This window comes from Somniosus microcephalus, chromosome 17 (genome assembly GCF_052327205.1).
Source record: "Somniosus microcephalus isolate GS21.2 chromosome 17, FLI_Smic_1.0, whole genome shotgun sequence".
Lineage (NCBI taxonomy): Eukaryota > Metazoa > Chordata > Chondrichthyes > Squaliformes > Somniosidae > Somniosus > Somniosus microcephalus.
The window spans coordinates 72,399,005-72,417,181 of NC_141003.1; the positions used below are offsets into that span (position 1 = coordinate 72,399,005).

The window sequence follows — 18,177 nt, forward strand, 5'->3', positions numbered from 1 at the left end:
CTATAATACTCACTAGTTACAATATGCAATTTTTATGGCTCCCTTGTTGATAGAAAATTCATCTAAAACACCACTGCCACATCAAGCCTCTAGCGAGATGATTTGTGCATCAATCCCAAAGAGAAAATCTACTGTACTGAAGAGATTCTGCTCCTTCTCCTAACCAACATTCAGCCACTCATCTCAGGACATGTACTGGCCATTTTCACACCTCTTTCACCACTGTACCAGGTTAATTTCACTCTGCTCCTTGCGGATTCGGGAATCTCTCCAACTCACTTGTGGATCCATTAACCCAATCCGCACTTGTTGGGCTAGGTTCCGTAATACAATCAAGTTGTTAGGCTTTAAATTATATTTAGCTCGTCATTTCCTCAGATCACAAGCATGTTCCCAAATGTTGTTATTTCAGTGTCTACCTCCATCTTTTCAACTCCTTTCATTATTACTGAAGCTACACCCTGAAATTAACTTTAGTGTTGTCTCTGAACATTATATTACTGACTAAAAGAATGAAAACAGAACATAGCACTTTTGGTGCGGTCTCATTGATTCTTCACAGAATTCCAGTATCACTTCTACCAAGTACATGGCTACACTTCACTCTACCTTGCAACCAAAATTACCATATACAGTACTGCAGTGATAATTGGAGAACAGTCGCTTCTGAAAGTTTTTTTTGATGCACCTTATTTAACAATACCTCCCCCTCGCATTTCTCAATTCCAGATCCCATATTCCTGCCCACCTCTACAGGTCAATCTGAATTTCATCTTTTTCTTCTTGCCTATAAACTTGAACATTCTATGAAAAAAAAACCTCATTAAGATCAGGTAACAACACTCTGAATGATAAGGGTTCTGGAAACTTAATCCCAGATACTGCACTGCTCACAACTACACAATCAAAATAGCCACCAGCGATCACTCCCATTTGTTTATCTAAACCAATTAATCGCCTCCACACGTGGATTACACAATTCAGTGTCAAAAGCTGAGGCAAGAGCTCGAGAACCAAAATGTTATAGCCAGTTGAGAGCTCAGCTGCACTGAAATTCCTGAATTGCTTCATCGAGACAACAATGCAGAGGACAACATATCATCTACTCCAAGTTGCTGCCTTATTGAGAGTAGTGAAAGGAACTCTTGGCGACTTCGTCCATGAGGTGACTCCACCCGGAAGAACGTTACTCGGATTTTCTCTAGTGGTGCCAGACAAGCAATGGCGTAACGTTGAGATACATTGTACAGCTCCATTGCTAATCTCCTCTTAGTGTTGTTTTCAACCTGAAGTTTTTCCAACAAGGAACAAATTTTGTAGGCTGGTCTGCCTTTTGTTCTATGCAGAAGGTTAACGTTGTCCACATCAACAAAGCCCCTTGCTATGGTAAGATTTCAGAATCATTATTTCCAGAGATAAAATGCAACTCTCTGAAATGAGCATCATGACAGCTAAACTGATGAACCAGATGCTTTCAGTTATCCTATTCGTTCCTATCCTCGAGTAAGCCAATGCCACAGTTAAAAATGTGAAAGTTAAAATAAAGATTAGATAACACATAAAAACACAAAAGCAAAATACTGCAGATGCTGTAAATCTGAAATAAAGGCAGAAAATGCTGCAAATACTCAGCAGGTCAGGCAGCATCTGTGGAGAGAGAAACAGAGTCAGCGTTTCAGGTCGATGACCCTCCATCAGAATGGGAAAAAGTTAGAGATCTAACAGATTTTAAGCAAGTGCAGGGGCAGGAAAAGGGGGGAAGGGGAGGAAAGAACAAAAGGGAAGGTCTGTGATAGGATGGAAAGCTGGAGAGATTCAAAGACAAAAGGGATGATGGTGCAAGGCAAAAGGAGATGGTAATGGGACAAGTTAAGAAGCAAAAGATGAGTCTAGATGAGGTGTAAATGGGAATGGCAGAATCAACAGCAGCTGCCATGTGGAAAAAAAAAATAGGGGCCGAGGTTATGATCTGAAATTGTTGAACTCGATGTTGAGTCTAGAAGGCTGCAAAGTGCCTAATCGAAAGATGAGGTGCTGTTCCTCGAGCTTTCCTTGAGCTTCGTTGAAAGTGTGCAAGAGGCCGAGGACAGAGAGTTCAGAGTGGGAGTGGAGCGAAGGGTTAAAAAGTGACAGGCGACCGGAAGCTCGGGGTCACGCCTGCAGACTGAACGGAGGTGTTCCGCAGAGCGGTCACCCAATCTGCATTTGGTCTCCCCAATGTAGAGGAGACCACATTTTGAGCAGCGAATACAGTATACTGAAGTGTAAGAAGTACAAGTGAATCGCTGTTTCACCTGGAAGGAGTGTTTGGGGCTCTGGGCACAAGGAAGGGAGGAGGTAAAAGAGCAGGTGTTGCATCTCCTGCGCTTGCATAGGAAGGTGCCGTGGGAAGGGGAGGGTGTGTCTGGGGTGATCGAGGAGTGGACCAGGGTGTCGTGGAGGAAGCGGTCCCTTTGAAATGCTGAAAGGGGAGGGGAAAGGAAGGGAAGGTGTGTTTGGTGGTGGGATCATGCTGGAGATGGCAGAAATGGCAGAGGATGATATGTTGAATGTGGAGGCTGGTGGGGTGAAAGTTGAGGACAAGGGGAACCCTATCGTGGTTCTGGGAGGGAGGGTAAGGGGCGAGAGCAGAAGTGCAGAAAATAGAACGGACACAGTCGAAGGCCATGTCAACCACGGTAGAGGGGAATCCTCGGTCATGGAAAAAGGAAGACATATCGGAAGCACTAGTATGGAAGGTAGCATCATCAGAGCAGATGCGACGGAGACGGAGAAATTGGGAGAATGGAATAGAGTCCTTGCAGGAAGCAGGGTGGGAGGAAGTGTTCTCCAGTAGGTGTCGGAGTCGCTCTACTGTGGTTGACTTGACCCTCGATCATGTCCGTTCTATTTTCCGCACTTGTGCTCTCTGCTCTGTTACATCTCTAACTTTTTCCAGTTCTGACGAAGTGTCATCTCTCCACAAATGCAGCCTGACCGGCTGAGTATTTCCAGCATTTTCTGTTTTTATATTAGATAACCCACAACCTCACCACTGCTGCCTTCCTATTTCCACAATATCCTCCTTTAATTAGGAGGAACAAAATGGGTTGCAGGTTTCTCTGTGGCTATCTCTGTTCCAATCTTTTCAAAATGGAAGCTAGTTTCCAAAGACTTGGTCAGTCTGACTCAATATTCCTAACACTAGCACATAAAGATAGCAAACTTCAAATGTTGCAGAAAGCTCATATTCACTGAGGGAAAAGGGGCCAAATTTTTCATTTGAAACTAAAACAATATTAAGGTGGCACAACCATTTCTCTTCTTAAAAAAAATAACAAGCAAAAAAAATTGGGCTATATGATTCTTACTTAAAGAGAGACATTTTGGGTCTCTGAGGTCTCTTTTTGGCAAAGAATGCTGCAAAATCACTCCCAGAGCTGGCATAGCTGAGCTGTGATGAAGGTTCGGAGGCAGTTCGAGTGTTCTTCACATCTAAGTATTCTGTCAACAGCATCTGTGAGGACAAAACATTAAAAGGAAATATTACTGAAAACAGGCACATTATGTTAACTTTACAACGTATCCTTCTGCAACAAGTCATCACTTCTGTCATTTACAGTCTCATTCTTGTATATCCCAGCACACAGGCAGCTTCGACCTAGCATAAAGACACAAACATACACACGCATACACACCCCTTATGTTGCATTGAAGGGTAGATATGTATGCCATAACTGTCCAGGCTTTTTTTCTCCATTTTCTACATGATGTGCCAATACATAACTGTTCTTGTAATGTTCAGCGCTGCTCTGCACTTACTCTTTTGCCAGTTGTACACTGACATGTCTCAGTAATCTCATGCTCTGTGTCATAAGTGTTGGAGAAGGAAAGGGGTGAAACAAAATAAAATGTGGAAGCCCTCAAGAAAATGGTAGTGATGTTCGTGATCTAGGTCAGTAATATTCATGAATTTTTTATTGAAGGACAATCCTGAGCCATGTCTTGCTTGGAGGCCACTCATAAAAATGCTTGCAACACGAAATACACCATGGAATGATGAAACATGCGTCAGTGCCCATGATGCATCCAATTTCAAATATGCCTCCAGGGCAGCTGTCCCCTATCCCTCTGGGAGTGTTTTTGTTTTGGTTAAATTTAGGCCTTCCCCAAAATTAAAAACCAAAAACAATTCCCCCCTCTCAGCTTTATGGTGCAATGTCACAGGCACAGTGGTAATATTTCTTTTTAGTTATAATGAGGGTCAGCATTTTGGCAGTGAAACGTGGATATGAAATCCTCCAATGCTGCACAATATAAGATACAATATTAATTTGACAACCATTAGCACTGCAAAAGTTACTGTCTCTCCATATCCAAGCTGAATTATAATCTAGTCGAAGAGTAATGCAGATCACAGTAATATATAGGCACTTTGTTGTGTGGCTTTATTACATTGCGTAGCAGGTTAATTAGCAACACAGCATATGTTATTAGTGTGCATGTGTGCTATCGAATTGCAGATGTCAACAAGAAAGTCAAAGAGAACCAAAAGCCTCCAGTAAATGTGAGCATCACTCTGACAAGTTCCTACACCGTAAGAATACACTAGGGACAGGAAACTTTGTGCTATCCGGAGGTGAGCTATCCGGCAATCTGGAGCCACCGGCAAAAATCAGCAGCCGTTTTTTATTCTTTTTGTTTGTTTTTTTTGCTTTGTTTGAACAGTCAAGCTGTGCAAGGTCTGTAGCTATAGCAACAGCTTCAGCTACAGAGCTTTAGGGCCACACCCGAGTGTTTAGAAGCTGTTGCTAAGCAACAGTGTTTGTTGTCAAATACGGAGATAAGAATCTCCGTATCTCTCAACATTAACGCTGGAGAGTATGGCAGTTTTGAGGCAACGGCAGCGGCTCGGTCCCGTGGGTGCCGGATAGCACAAAGTTTCCTGTACCAAGCTTGAAATCCATAACCTTTTTGACGGCCACTATAACCAGTTATGTATATTAGCGAAGCTCCAGCTAGTTATATTAGAGAATCAGCACAAATAGGTATTTTCTCTGCTCCAACCTGAATAGGAACATCACTTTGATGCATCTGTTATTCATGATCGTGACTGATACCGCCATTCAGAGTCTGCATCTAGGTCTGGCACCACTTGGAACAAATGTAGCTGCCGCCAATGAAAGAAAACTTATTTCTTCATGCAAAGATCCAAAGGGATTCTTATTACTTTTCCCGGAAATGTTCTCCCCTGTCCTAAAGGCACAGACTCATGTCGTGGTTTCATGGTTGCTGGTAACCCTCTGGCACCTTGCCCAAGCTGTCATCCTTTGTAGTTGAGTTAGGTGAATCTTTGTAAGCTATTCCAACATGAAAGCCATCACAGGTGAGCTCAATGTTGACAGCACTCAACGGTGATACACACACGCATTTTTCCGAAGGGGCCATTGATGAGGAACAGAAATCTTGGTCGATAAGTGTGACACACTGCAGTGCCCTATTATTTGCCAGCTGAGATCAACGAACCCATACATACCAGCTATCAAGTCTGAGGCCTACTTCAGCTACATGGCTCAGTACAAACCAGGCAGTGCGATGACTCAGTGGGATTTCAGAGCATTAGTCCAATAAGAGAGGGTCCAAAATGATCCCACTCTGTGATCAATTTTTAGAGACGGTGCCATTTCAGGACAAAGCCTGAACTAACAATGTTGTGCATTAGCTTTCATATTCTTTGACCAATTGCTGTACTCACACTCACCTGAATATTGCTTTGCAGTCAGTACTCTTTATGGTTAATGACAGCTTACTGATACCTTGTAAAACCTGTGACCCTACATTTAATGAAATGGCAATGACCACTGAGGCAGTCACATATGCTTAATTGCTTCTACAGAAAACCATGAATTTTTGTGCAAGTAATCAAATTTCCATATAAAATGCTATTTGATTAATAAGTATAGGTTTGGAAATTTCAATGGTCAAATGGAACCCATCTTCTTAGCAGACAAAATTAAACCCAAGGGTCAAAACAGGGCATGGTGTGATGACAAGATTGAGCTCACCGTGATGTTCTCCGGAGTAGCTCATCAAATGTCACGAGAATACATACAATTATAAGACCTGCTTTGATACAAACACATTACTTATGCCAATTGAAATGGAGATAGAAAATTAAACCAAGAAATTGAATGCAAAAAAAATTCCAGCATATCCCAAAATGCAATTAACTGAATAGTGGAAATCATTCTGTATTTTTGTTGTTTTCTTTAAGTCAGGCTGAAGGTGCTTTTACTCTGCACAAGTGAATCTGACTGTACTTCTACTGATTTCATCCCATCAGCTACACGCCGTCATGCAAAACAGCCCAAATGTCATGATAAATGCCTCTTCAATTGCTCCCTATGCTAGGCTGTCATGCAGTCAGCAAGGTGAACTCACGGGATGATTTCATAATCGGTGGCCAGGAAGTCATGGTTTTTACTGGATCTTTCTTGCTGCCATGAGTCTATCTAGTCCAGTAAATGCACTGTTTCAGTACAATTCCTGGAAGTGTAGTCTTAAGCGTTAGCTTTGGAAGTTTGGACATCTTCAGGTCACTGCTTTTTGACATTACAATGAGACACTTCACACGTGTGCAATCGCCAAACTATCACAGGCAGTCTGCACATTTGTACAACTCCAATATAAATGTGGGCGAGCAGTACACTTGGCTGCCTCTCGGTGACCAAAGCTGCTAGAGACCTATGAAAATGTGGGTCTACAATTCTGCCAGCACAACAAAGCAGCTGGTTTGAGTTGGGGGAACTGGTCCAGTGTGTTGCTGGCGGCAAGTCGCCATATAAAAGCTGGGCCTCGCATGCCCACAGAGAGTTGCTCCACAGCCCAAGTGTAAAAGCAGGAGAGCAGTCAACTGAAGCTTTCCCAAATCAAGTATGCAACAATAGTGCAAGCAGAAAAAGGACCTGAAGATGTGCTATGGCACCCAGGGTTAGAAAATGCTGCTTGCCAATTTGCCTGGGCAATGCAAGGAAAGAAAGCACCACGCCAGCTTGAAAGTAACATGGGCCAAAACTGCTTTACCTCTAATTCGTCTATGTTTTGTCATCTACTTTCTTCTTCTCTTTGATCTCTTAAAGGCTGGTTGTATTCCTCCATGTCTGATCAACCATCTTATTTGCCTGCACTAAAAGATGCAGTTTAGTCTAAGGATAAGGGGTAAGCCATTTAGGACTAAGGAAAATGGGTAAGCCATTTAGGACTGAGATGAGGAGGAATTTCTTCACCCAGAGTGGTGAACCTGTGGAATTCTCCACCAAAGGCGGCAGTAGAGGCCAATTCATTAAATATATTCAAGAAGGAGTTGGATATATTTCTTAAGGCTAAAGGGACCAAGGGATATGGAGAGAAGGCAGGAACAGGGTACTGAATTTGGATGATCAGCCATGATCTCATTGAATGGCGGAGCAGGCTCGAGGGGCCGAATGGCCTACTCCTGCTCCTATCTTCGATGTTTCTATGTTTCTAGTCCTACTTAAGGATCTATTTTGTTTCAATAAAGTTCAAATGACTATATTTCTTTCACTAAAAACCAAACTTACGAAAAGTTGGAAAGAAAACGCCGCTTCCCAAGTACCAAACAAGCCCCATAAAAATTCTTAACTTGGTTCATACATTTACTTTGTGAGCTGAATTTAATGTGATGAAAATCAATTTAACCAACAACAGTCTTTTTCTTGGTGCAGGGTGGGTGAGCAGCGACACAAATATATCAGTTTGATGAAATAGTCATCACATTTACAGACCAACATATTGAAGTAATGACCATGGCTCAAGGGCAAGGAGTGTGGTCCTCACAATTACTTCAATTTTCACCACTTAGTCAGAGATTCCAATGGACCTTGGTAACCTTGTCGAACAACTCAAAAATGTACTCCAGTCACCATGTAAAAGGTTACCACAGTATCTCCTTTTCCATTTAAAAAGATTCTTTGATCCCAACAGGATGGGGGTCAATTTGAACCCTGGCCCCAGAAGAATATCAGGGGGAAAACTCTCCACTGGCTGGAGTCATACTGAGTCAAAAGGAAGATAGTTGTAGTTGTTGGAGGCCAATCATCTTAGCCCCAGGACATCACTGCAGGAGTCCTCGGAGCAGTGTCCTGGTCCCAACCATCTTCAGCTGCTTCATCCACGATCTTCCCTCCATCCATAAGGTCAGAAGTGGGGATGTTCACTGATGATTGCACAGTGTTCAGTTCCATTCGCAACTCCTCAGCTAATTAAGCAGTTCATGTCTTCATGCAGCAAGGCCTGGACAACATTCAGGCTTGGGCTGATAAGTGGCGTAACATTTGCACAACACAAGTGCTAGGCAATGACCATCTCCAATAAGAGAGTGTCTAGTCACCAACCGCTAACATTCAATGGGATTAACATCGCCGAATCCCCCACCACCAATATCCTGGGGGCCACCATCGACCAGATACTGAACTGGACCAGCCACCTAAATACTGTGGCTACGAGCAGGTCAGAGGCTGGGTATTCTGTGGTGAGTGACACACCTCCTGACTTCCCAAAGCCTTTCCACCATCTACAAGGCACAAGTCAGGAGTGTGATGGAATGCTCTCCACTTGCCTGGATGAGTGCAGCTCCAACAACACTCAAGAAGCTCGACACCATTCAGGATAAAGCAGCCCGCTTGATTGGCACTCCACCACCACCTTCAACATTCACTCACTCCACTGGCACACCGTGACTACAGTGTGTACCATCTACAAGATGCACTGCAGCAACTCGCCAAGGCTTCTTCGGCAGCACCTCCCAAACCCGCGACCTCTTCCACCGAGAAGGACAAGGGCAGCAGGCGCATGGGAACACCACCACCTCCAAGTTCCCCTCCAAGTCACACACCATCCTGACTTGGAAATACATCACCATTCCTTCAACATTGCTGGGTCAAAATGCTCGAACTCCCAACCTAACAGACTGCAGCAGTTCATGAAGGCGGCTTCCCACCACCTTCTCGAGGACAATTAGGGATGGGCAATAAATGCTGGCCTTGCCAGCGACGTCCACATCCCGTGAATGAATTTTTAAAAAGGATAAGGATTATGCATCACTTAATAGCATTACAACAGTAATGATACTTCTGAAAAAAAGCAGTTCATTGGCTGCTTTGGGACATCCTGAAAAGCACTATGTAAATGCAAGTCTTTCTTTTTTTCCAAAGCTTTCCCTTAAATTGTGCAAGTTTAAAAAACACAATAAACATGAATATTTAAAGATAGTTAAACATGCAAATTAACAAGATGCTGTTGTTGAATGTAAAACCGCTAACGTCTGGTAAAAATCAAATTCAATATTTCTTCCGAAAGCTCACAAAAAGCACCCAAAGACAAAAGTGCAGAGACACACATTTTCCTGTATGCTCACTTTCAAAATACTTCAGTTTGCTGACAGTAATCACATTTACAGTCTGACGTTATTGAAGCAACGACCATGGCTTATGGATAGCATAATGTTTGCTTCTAGTAATGTGATGGATTTTCAAAATTTTGCAAAACTTAACTGTCAATTATCCAGACACCTCACTGTACCTCAACATCTTGTACATTTGCATTTTGTTCCAACTAATGGTTAACTTCCAGTTTACTATTCATAAAAACAAGTTCAATTGTGCAGAAGGTTACCAGAGGTGGACGTGGAGGGAGTGAGTGAGGACAGGGAGGGAGGAGGGAGGGGCGAGGGGCGAGGGGCGAGGGGCGAGGGGCGAGAGCGAGAGCGAGAGCGAGAGCGATCCTGGAGCCTGGGAAAATGTTAACAACTTTTCAGGTTAAAAACTTAAGTTAGTCACAAAATATTACACTTAATTGTAATCCAGGTGTAGTCTAAACTAACAGCTAAGGGTTAGTTTGAGTATGACTGCTGAAGGTCCCATCTAAAAAATAAATTAATCAAGTGGAAAGTATTTCCATCTATATGTTCTCTTACCTCCCAATTACTGAGAGGACATCCTTGGAAAAAGACAAGGATATGCAAACATTATAAAGACTAAAGATTTGGACAACTCGAGAACATGGCAAGACTGGCAAGGTAAAAGACAGCTCGGCATTCAATGTCTTTGCTTGGCACTATTCCCAATCAACTTGTCTGGAATACAAACTTTAGGAAATTGCTTTCCATTCCATGTGTAGCTTATTAGCAAGTGAACTGCATTAGCAGTGTTCTCAGTTAAAGCTAGATACTTCAATTTGTGCCATTTTGGAAACAAGATGGAAGGGTCCTTTAAAGCCAAATTGAACTGTTTCAGTTCCCCATGTTCCTCACTGATGGAGTGCCTCACAAATATGAAATATTACAGATTCCACAAAGGAAGAAAGCACAGGACCAACAGAACACCTAAACAAAGGTTAATGCTAGCCTGAAAACAGCTGCTGCACTAATGGGATAGGCCAATGATGGAAATGAAACAATTCACTGTCTCCTGTCCCAGTAAAATGTAGTTGTCAATGGAAAACTTTCCCTGGTTCCTTTGCTTTACATCAATTTACAAACAGTACAGAATTATGGTGTGAATACATAGAAACATAGAAGCAGGAGTAGGCCATTTCGGCCCTTCGAGCCTGCTCCGCCATTCAATGTGATCATGGCTGATCCTCTATCTCAATACCATATTCCCGCTCTCTCCCCAGGCCCCTCGACACCTTTTGCATCCAGAAATCTATCTATCTATCTCCTTCTTAAATATATTCAGTGACTTGGCCTCCACAGCCTTCTGTGGTAGAGAATTCCACAGGTTCACCACCTTCTGAGTGAAGAAATTTCTCCTCATCTCAGTCCTAAATGTCCTACCCTGTACCCTGAGTCTGTGACCCCTCGTTCTAGACTCCCCAGCCAGGGGAAACATCCTCCCTGCATCCAGTCTATCTAGCCCTGTCAGAATTTTAGACGTTTCAATGAGATCCCCTCTCATTCTTCTAAACTCCAGTGAATACAGGCCTAGTCGACCCAATCTCTCCTCATACGACAGTCCTGCTATCCCAGGAATCAGTCTGGTGAACCTTCGCTGCACTCCCTCTATGGCAAGAATTTCCTTTCTTAGGTAAGGAGACCAAAACTGCACACAGTACTCACCAAGGCCCTGTACAACTGTAGTATGACATCCTTGCTCCTGTACTCAAATTCTCTTGCAACCATTTGCCTTACTAACTGCTTGCTGCACCTGCATGTTTGCTTTCAGTGACTGGTGTACAAGGACACCCAGGTCCCTTTCTACATAAGCATTTCCCAATCTATCACCATTTAAATAATAATAACTTCACATTTATCCACGTTATACTGCATCTGCCATGTCTTTGGCCACTCACTCAACTTGTCTAAATCGCCTTGAAGCCTCTTTGCATCCTCCTCACAATTCACAATCCCACCTAGTTTCGTGTCGTCAGCAAGCTTAGAAATATTACATTTGGTTCCCTCATCCAAATCATTGATATATGTTGTGAATAGCTGGGGTCCACACACTGATCCCTGCGGTACCCCACTCGTCACCGCCTGCCACCCCGAAAAATACCTATTTATTCGTACTCTCTGTTTCCTGTCTGTTAACCAATTTTCAATCCATGCCAGTGTATTACCCCCAATCCCATGTCCTTTATAATACACCTCAGCAGAAGGAAAATTATCTTTTTTCTCTACTCTTTCTTCTGCAATTTAAGTAACATGGAGACATGGAAAAATAGCAGGAGTAGGCCATTCGGCCCTTTGAGCCTGCTCCGCCATTGAATATGATCATGGCTGATCCTCTATCTCAATACCATATTCCCGCTCTCTCCCCATACCACTTGAAGTAACACTAAAAACGAAAACTGTGATGAATGTCACGTCTCCAGGCATACAAACTATGTATTGCAGAGTGGTTCAGACACCTGATTTAAGATGATAAACATTAGTTGCTACATTTTGTTATGTGGAGGTCTGATGAAAAATTATCCGACAGCAGGCTTGAGCTTTGAAGGGATGTTAAAAAATCTGGGCATTGACAAAATTTATGTGCATCGCTGAAATCTTGAGCCTCTCCTGTCTCATCAAAATTGCCAGACTTAAGCAGGATGTTCTGTAAATTAAGTTAATGACAAGGGTAATATTCATCAGCTTAACAAGTTGATCTTCAACAACAACTGGAAAAAAAAAATGACAACATCGAACGCTTTGTGTTGATTGCTGGGAAAACCTGTAGTACAGCAAGTAATGCATCTTATGTTTTCAGACTCAAGATCTGCACGAGTCAAACGGAGCATCACACACAGCATCAACGACAACAAAAGGTATCCAAAGACGATCGGTTTGTTCAATGTGCGGCATCAAAATATCAGGAAACTGTTATTATAATTTTCCTGTAATATTGTATCACTCCGGAGATTTAGCACAAATTATAGGCTGATGCTCCAGTGTCCGAGGTACGGTCTTTCGGACGAGGCGTTACAGAAACCCCATCTGCCCTCTCCGATAGAACTAAAAGATCCCATGCACCAGAAGAAGAGCAGGGGAGTTCTCCCCGGTGTCCTGACCAATATTTATCCCTCAACCAACATCACAAACAGATTATCTGGCCAATATCACATTGCTGCTTTTGGAACCTTGCTGTGCGCAAATTAGCTGTCGCGTTTCCTGCATCACAACAGTGACTGCACTTCAAAAGTACTTCATCGACGATAAAGCACTTTGGGATGTCCGAAGGTTGTGAAAAGCACTATATAAACGCCAGTTCGTTGCTTCTTTCTTCCACTGCAATTAAAGCATATACAATGCAATGAAAGGATATATTGGCCCAGAAATTCGGGTCCCAACGCGCGAGTACACACGGGGTACTCATGCGTAGGCCCAGCAAAAGTGCCGGTTTTGTGCATGCACTGCGCATGCGCGGGAAACCGGCACTTCCGTTCCCCTGAAAGAAGGGGTTGACAGAGGCAGCGCGTGCGCATCAAACTTACGTTTTTTTTGCAGGTTTCTCTGGGAGGGTAAGTCTCTAGCAGTTACACTTTTAAAAAGCAGGCGCAAGGCCTGCTTTTAACAAGGTAAGTGGTGAATTAATTAAAATTAAAACATTTTTTCCACAGGTTTATTATTTTTTAATACTTTAAAGAAAGGTAAGTTTATTTTTAGCCCCGTCAGAAAATGTAATTAATTTTTTCAAAAATTTAAATTGTTTAAAATAGTTATTTCATGTAATTTATAGTTATTTTAAAAATGTGATTAAAAAAAAAAATTATTTGAAGTTTTAGCGGTGTTTTGGGGCTTATAGTACAGGTAGACTATCCTTTATCCGAAAACCTCAAGACCAGCCGTGTTTCGGTTTTCAGAGAATTTCGGAAGGTGGGTCGGCAGGGGTCCGCGGGGGGGGGGGGTCGTGCGCACGACCCCCCGCCGACCCCGACCGACTTACGGTCGGGGGGGGGGGGGGGGTGGGTGTTGGGGCCGGCGGGGGGGTCGTGCGCACGACTTACGCTGACGCTCAGCCTAAGTCGGCGGGGGTTGGGGTCGGCGGGGGGGGGGGGGGGCGGTCAGCGGGGGTTGGGGCCGGCGGTGGGGTCCGCGAGGGGTCGTGCGCACGACTTAAGCTGACCGAAAAAACCTTCGGTTTTTAGAGGGTTTCGGTTTTCGGAAGTCCGGATAAAAGGGTAGTCTACCTGTATTTATAGGTTTGACAGCTCTTCCTATCAAACTTATGAATGAAGCATTCCCTGCTACCATTGGCTCTCCATGGCCCACGTGATGCATCGAACTAACTGCGCCCCTGGGATACGCAAGCACTGCGTGCCGGCAGTTGGAGGAGGCCCAGGATCGAAATCCCACACGGGCCCACAGCTCAACGGCCGGCACGCTAGGTAAGTGCAGGTCAGTGGCTTGCACCAGCGGGAAGCCCCCGACCCCAATTTCTGGGCCAATATGTGTAAATCAAAAGAGGACATAAGTTTTGATTCATGACTGCAACTCTCCACACCATGAATTCCAAATCTGATCTTGATGCAGCCGTCAGAGGGGAATAAAGTGGGGATTAGCTGTTTCCCTCAGACCAGGAAAAAAACATTTTTTGGGCAATTGTCCTTAACTGCTGATGCCGATCACAATAATTTACACTGCTTTTCTGACATAAAAGAACATTCCAAAACGCTTTACAAGGGGAAGACATGAACACCAAACAGCAAGTAAAGGAGTGGTGAGGGAGAAACCGAAAGCACGGTTGAAAAGGTAGGTTTCTGGAAAATTTTGTAGGCAAGAAAGGAGGCAGAAAGTGAAAATAGTTTTTGAAGCATTAATCTGCAGCAGGAAGTATGGAGGATGCAGGCTGGGACACAAGGGTCTTGAATTAAACATGTTTGAGCAAAGCAATGCAACAGTCAGGAAACCACAGGTGACAATTAACATTTAAAATATTAATGGGAGAGAGAAAGTAAAGAAAACTTAGGCTGCGAATTTAATAGCGCTCAGAGGGCAGGTTTGGAGGCATGTCCGCTGTCAAAATCACAAAGATTGACAGCGGGTATGTCAACCCGCCTCCACGCGAGTCTCCCAGGTGTCAGGTCTGTCAGCGAAGAACCGACCCAACACCAAGCGGCGGGGGATACAACTCGGCTACCTAAATGGCTTGTCAAGAGCCAATTTAAAGAGTATTTTGAGGCTTACTTCTAATTTTACCTTCTCCCCCACTGGTTACCCGCTGTTTGGGGAACACACCAGCTCAATCTGGCCTGTTTTGAGTCTGCTCTGATGTTTAATGAAAAGCTGACAACTGCAGAAGTGGTGTCAATGATGACATGTTGCAGATGGGGAGTTTCAGAGCACAGAAAATGTTGGTTACTGCATTTGTAATACATATACAGATTTCTTTAGCTTACAAGTTTTTAGATCTAACTGTATGTCCAGTGCCACCTCATTGGGAGAACCTCTCTCACCATTGACAGATCGCTTCTGTCATCTCACCTGCAGTTGCCATTTATTCCAGCAATATCGGAGCCAATGAAACAATCAGACCGTGGTCCTCCGAATCCTTCCACAATCAGCCCCAACACCAACCTCATCACCAAACTTCTCTGCCATCACCTGATGCTGCACTGGACACAGGGCATCAGCCCCTGACAAATTTGCTGGCCAGGGGGCCAACGATGGCATCACCATGACCAGATTTACTTCACTTGACGCTGTAAACCCTGGCTGACACGTGATGTGCCAGGTTGACACCATCCCACACCAGCACCATGAAGCATCCCTTTAATGTCCAAGCCATTCCATGCACACTCATCACTATAGCGGGGTGGGGTGGGGGGGCGGGGGGAAAGGAGCTATGACTGATCAATCACTGGAACAGAGTAAGACACTTCTCAAGGTGCGCTCAGATCTGTCCAATAAAGGGCACTTTTTGAAAAAGAGATTTCACTGTATGACAATACATCACCAGAAACTTCACATCGACATTGGCTAAACCTCTCAAGTGCCTACCCTTGTGTGTGTTGTTAGTTGGTATGCTTGCAGTTGGATGAGGGTGGAGTGTGAGGGGTGGCTAGTGAGATGGGGAAGTGATAAAGTAGATAGAGGGGGTTGGGTGGAAGTGCAAGCCCCTCAATGCTGTCAAACACCGAGAACAAATGTCAAACTACATGTGGACGTGGTTCCTTTGAGGAAACCGGCTGATGACGCGTCATCAAATGACATCAGACCCACTTCCTGCTAATTGGCCAGTAAACCCGCAAGGCGGGCTTAACAAGGCCAATCAAGGGAAAATCATGCCTGCAGAGCGGATGCAGCTGGGAGGGAACCGGAACCCAGTTATCCTGCCCCCATCCCGCCTCCTCAATTAAATTCGCAGCCTTCGTGTTTCACCTCATTTATTGTTCAAAGATGTTCAAGTCATATACAACTTTTAAAAATTCGACTTCGTTGACTTCACTTTTCCAGCAGCTGCAATGTGGAGTTCAAATTGACAGGTAGCTTCTTTAGAAGAACATAAGAAATAGGAGCAGGAGTAGGCCATTTGGCCCTTTGAGCCTGCTCCGCCATTCAATGAGATCATGGCTGATCCTCTACTTCAACTCCATTCACCGGCCCTATTGCCATATCCCTTGATGACTATGACTGGGCACCAATCATTGCGGGTGCAGTTATATCATGAACTTGCAGGATTATTTTGTAAATTTAATTTGCAAAGTATTCAGCAGCCAATCTGCTTAACTATGAGAGAGCGAGAGCCTAGATTTCCTCATCCACCTGTTAGTCAGAAGAGACTTGGTGATTTATCTCATTCTTGAGCTAAAAGGAGTTTTTATCTACTTGTGATTATATGTCATAAAATTAAATAGTATGGTGTTGTGTTGTGTCAAACGAGAGACGAGCAGTTAAAATAATTATTTCTTTTAAAAAGTCACCAACATTCAGTGAAACAAACTTTAAGGTCACGTTTGGCATAACTTCCAAAGCAAAAAAGAGATGGATTATTGATGAGTTACTGAAAAGCAAAATAGCAATGACATTTAGTGCAAGGCAAACCAATTAAGGTGCATGTTTATTGAGATTCTGCACAGTCCCTTGTAAGGATTGGAAAATTCCCTAAGGTGCGTATTAATTTTTTTTTAAAAACCACTTTCTTTCTCATGTCAAGTTCTTAAAGCAGTTATGTTTCCTGTTCATTTGGAAGCAATTGTTTTATTATTCATTCATGGGACGTGGGCGTCGTTGTCAATGCCAGCATTTATTGCCTATCTGTAATTGCCCTTGACAAGGTGAGCTGCCTTCTTGAACCGCTGCAGTCTGTGTGATGAAGGTACTCCCACAGCGCTGTTAGGAATGGAGTTCCAGGATTTTGACCCAGCAACGATGAAGGAATGCTGATACAGTTCCAAGTCAGGATGGTGTGTGACTTGCAGGTGGTGGTGTTCCCATGTGCCTGCTGCCCTTGGCCTTCTAGTTGGTTGAGGTTGCGCGTTTGGAAGGTGCTGTCTAAGAAGCCTTGGCGAGTTGCTGCAGTGCATCTTGTAGATGGTACACATTGCAGCCATGGTACGCCGGTAGTGGAGGGAGTGAATGTTTAAGGTGGTGGATGGGGTGCCAATCAAGCGGGCTGCTTTGTCCTCGATTGTATTGAGCTTCTTGAGTGTTGTTGGAGCTGCACTCATCCAGGCAAGTGGAGAGTATTCCATCACACTCCTGACTTGTGCCTTGTAGATGGTGGAAAGGCTTTGGGGAGTCAGGAGGTGATTTACTCGCCCCAGAATATCCAGCCTCTGACCTACTCTTGTAGCCTATCCTCCGATACTGCTCCTGTATCCAATGAGGATTGAAAGATTGTGACCAATGCCTCCATTTCTACCTTTGCTTCTTCAGCAACCAAGTGCACATTCCATCTGGACCAGGTGACTTACCAACTTTCAGTAATGCTAAAATAAAAACAGAAAATGCTGGAGATGCTCAGCAGGTCAGGCAGCATCTGTGAAGAGAGAAACAGAGTTAACGTTTCAGGTCAAAGACCTTTCGTCAGAACTGGAAAAAAGCAGGAAATGGAACAGATTTTTAAACAAGTGCCTGTTCCGCCATTTAATGAGATCATGGCTGATCATCCAAATTCAGTACCCTGTCACTTTAGCCTTAAGAAATCTAACTCCTTCTTGAATATATTTAATGAATTGGCCTCAACTGCCTTTTGTGGTAGAGAATTCCACAGGTTCACCACTCTCTGGGTGAAGAAATTCCTCCTCATCTCTGTCCTAAATGGCTTACCCCTTATCCTTAGACTGTGACCCCTGGTTCTGGACTCCCTCGCCATCGGGAACATCCTTCCTGCATCTAGTCTGTCTAGTCCGGTTAGAATTTTATAAGTTTCAATGAGATCCCCTCTCATTCTTCTAAACTCTAGCGAATATAAGCCTAATCGACCCAATTCCATCACGTCTTTACGTGCAGCTGGTGAGGGAGGAGGACATGACCTCCCTGCCGCGCCTTCTGGACGTTGGACGATGTCCGCTGCCATGCCTGCAAGGAGGTGGGGCATGTACGTAAAAACTGCCTTGCCTCCAAGGCCGCCTAATCAATTTTGCCTTGAATATCTCTCAATGTCTCTTAACCTCTCCCGCTTTCTATCCTATCACAGACCTTCCCTTATGTTCTTTCATCCCCTCCCCCCTTTCCCAGCCCCTGCACTTGCTTAA

General features: G+C 44.0%; 1 protein-coding gene across 1 annotated transcript in view; it reads right to left on the reverse strand.

Annotated features, from left to right (window-relative positions):
* Window positions 1–18,177, reverse strand: part of exoc4 (exocyst complex component 4) — a 565,674-nt gene that overhangs the window by 419,291 nt on the left and 128,206 nt on the right. Inside the window, exon 7 of the mRNA XM_086010674.1 lies at window positions 3,351–3,496. Within this exon, the coding sequence (XP_085866800.1) occupies window positions 3,351–3,496 (146 nt within the window). The remainder of the gene's footprint in view (window positions 1–3,350; window positions 3,497–18,177) is intronic.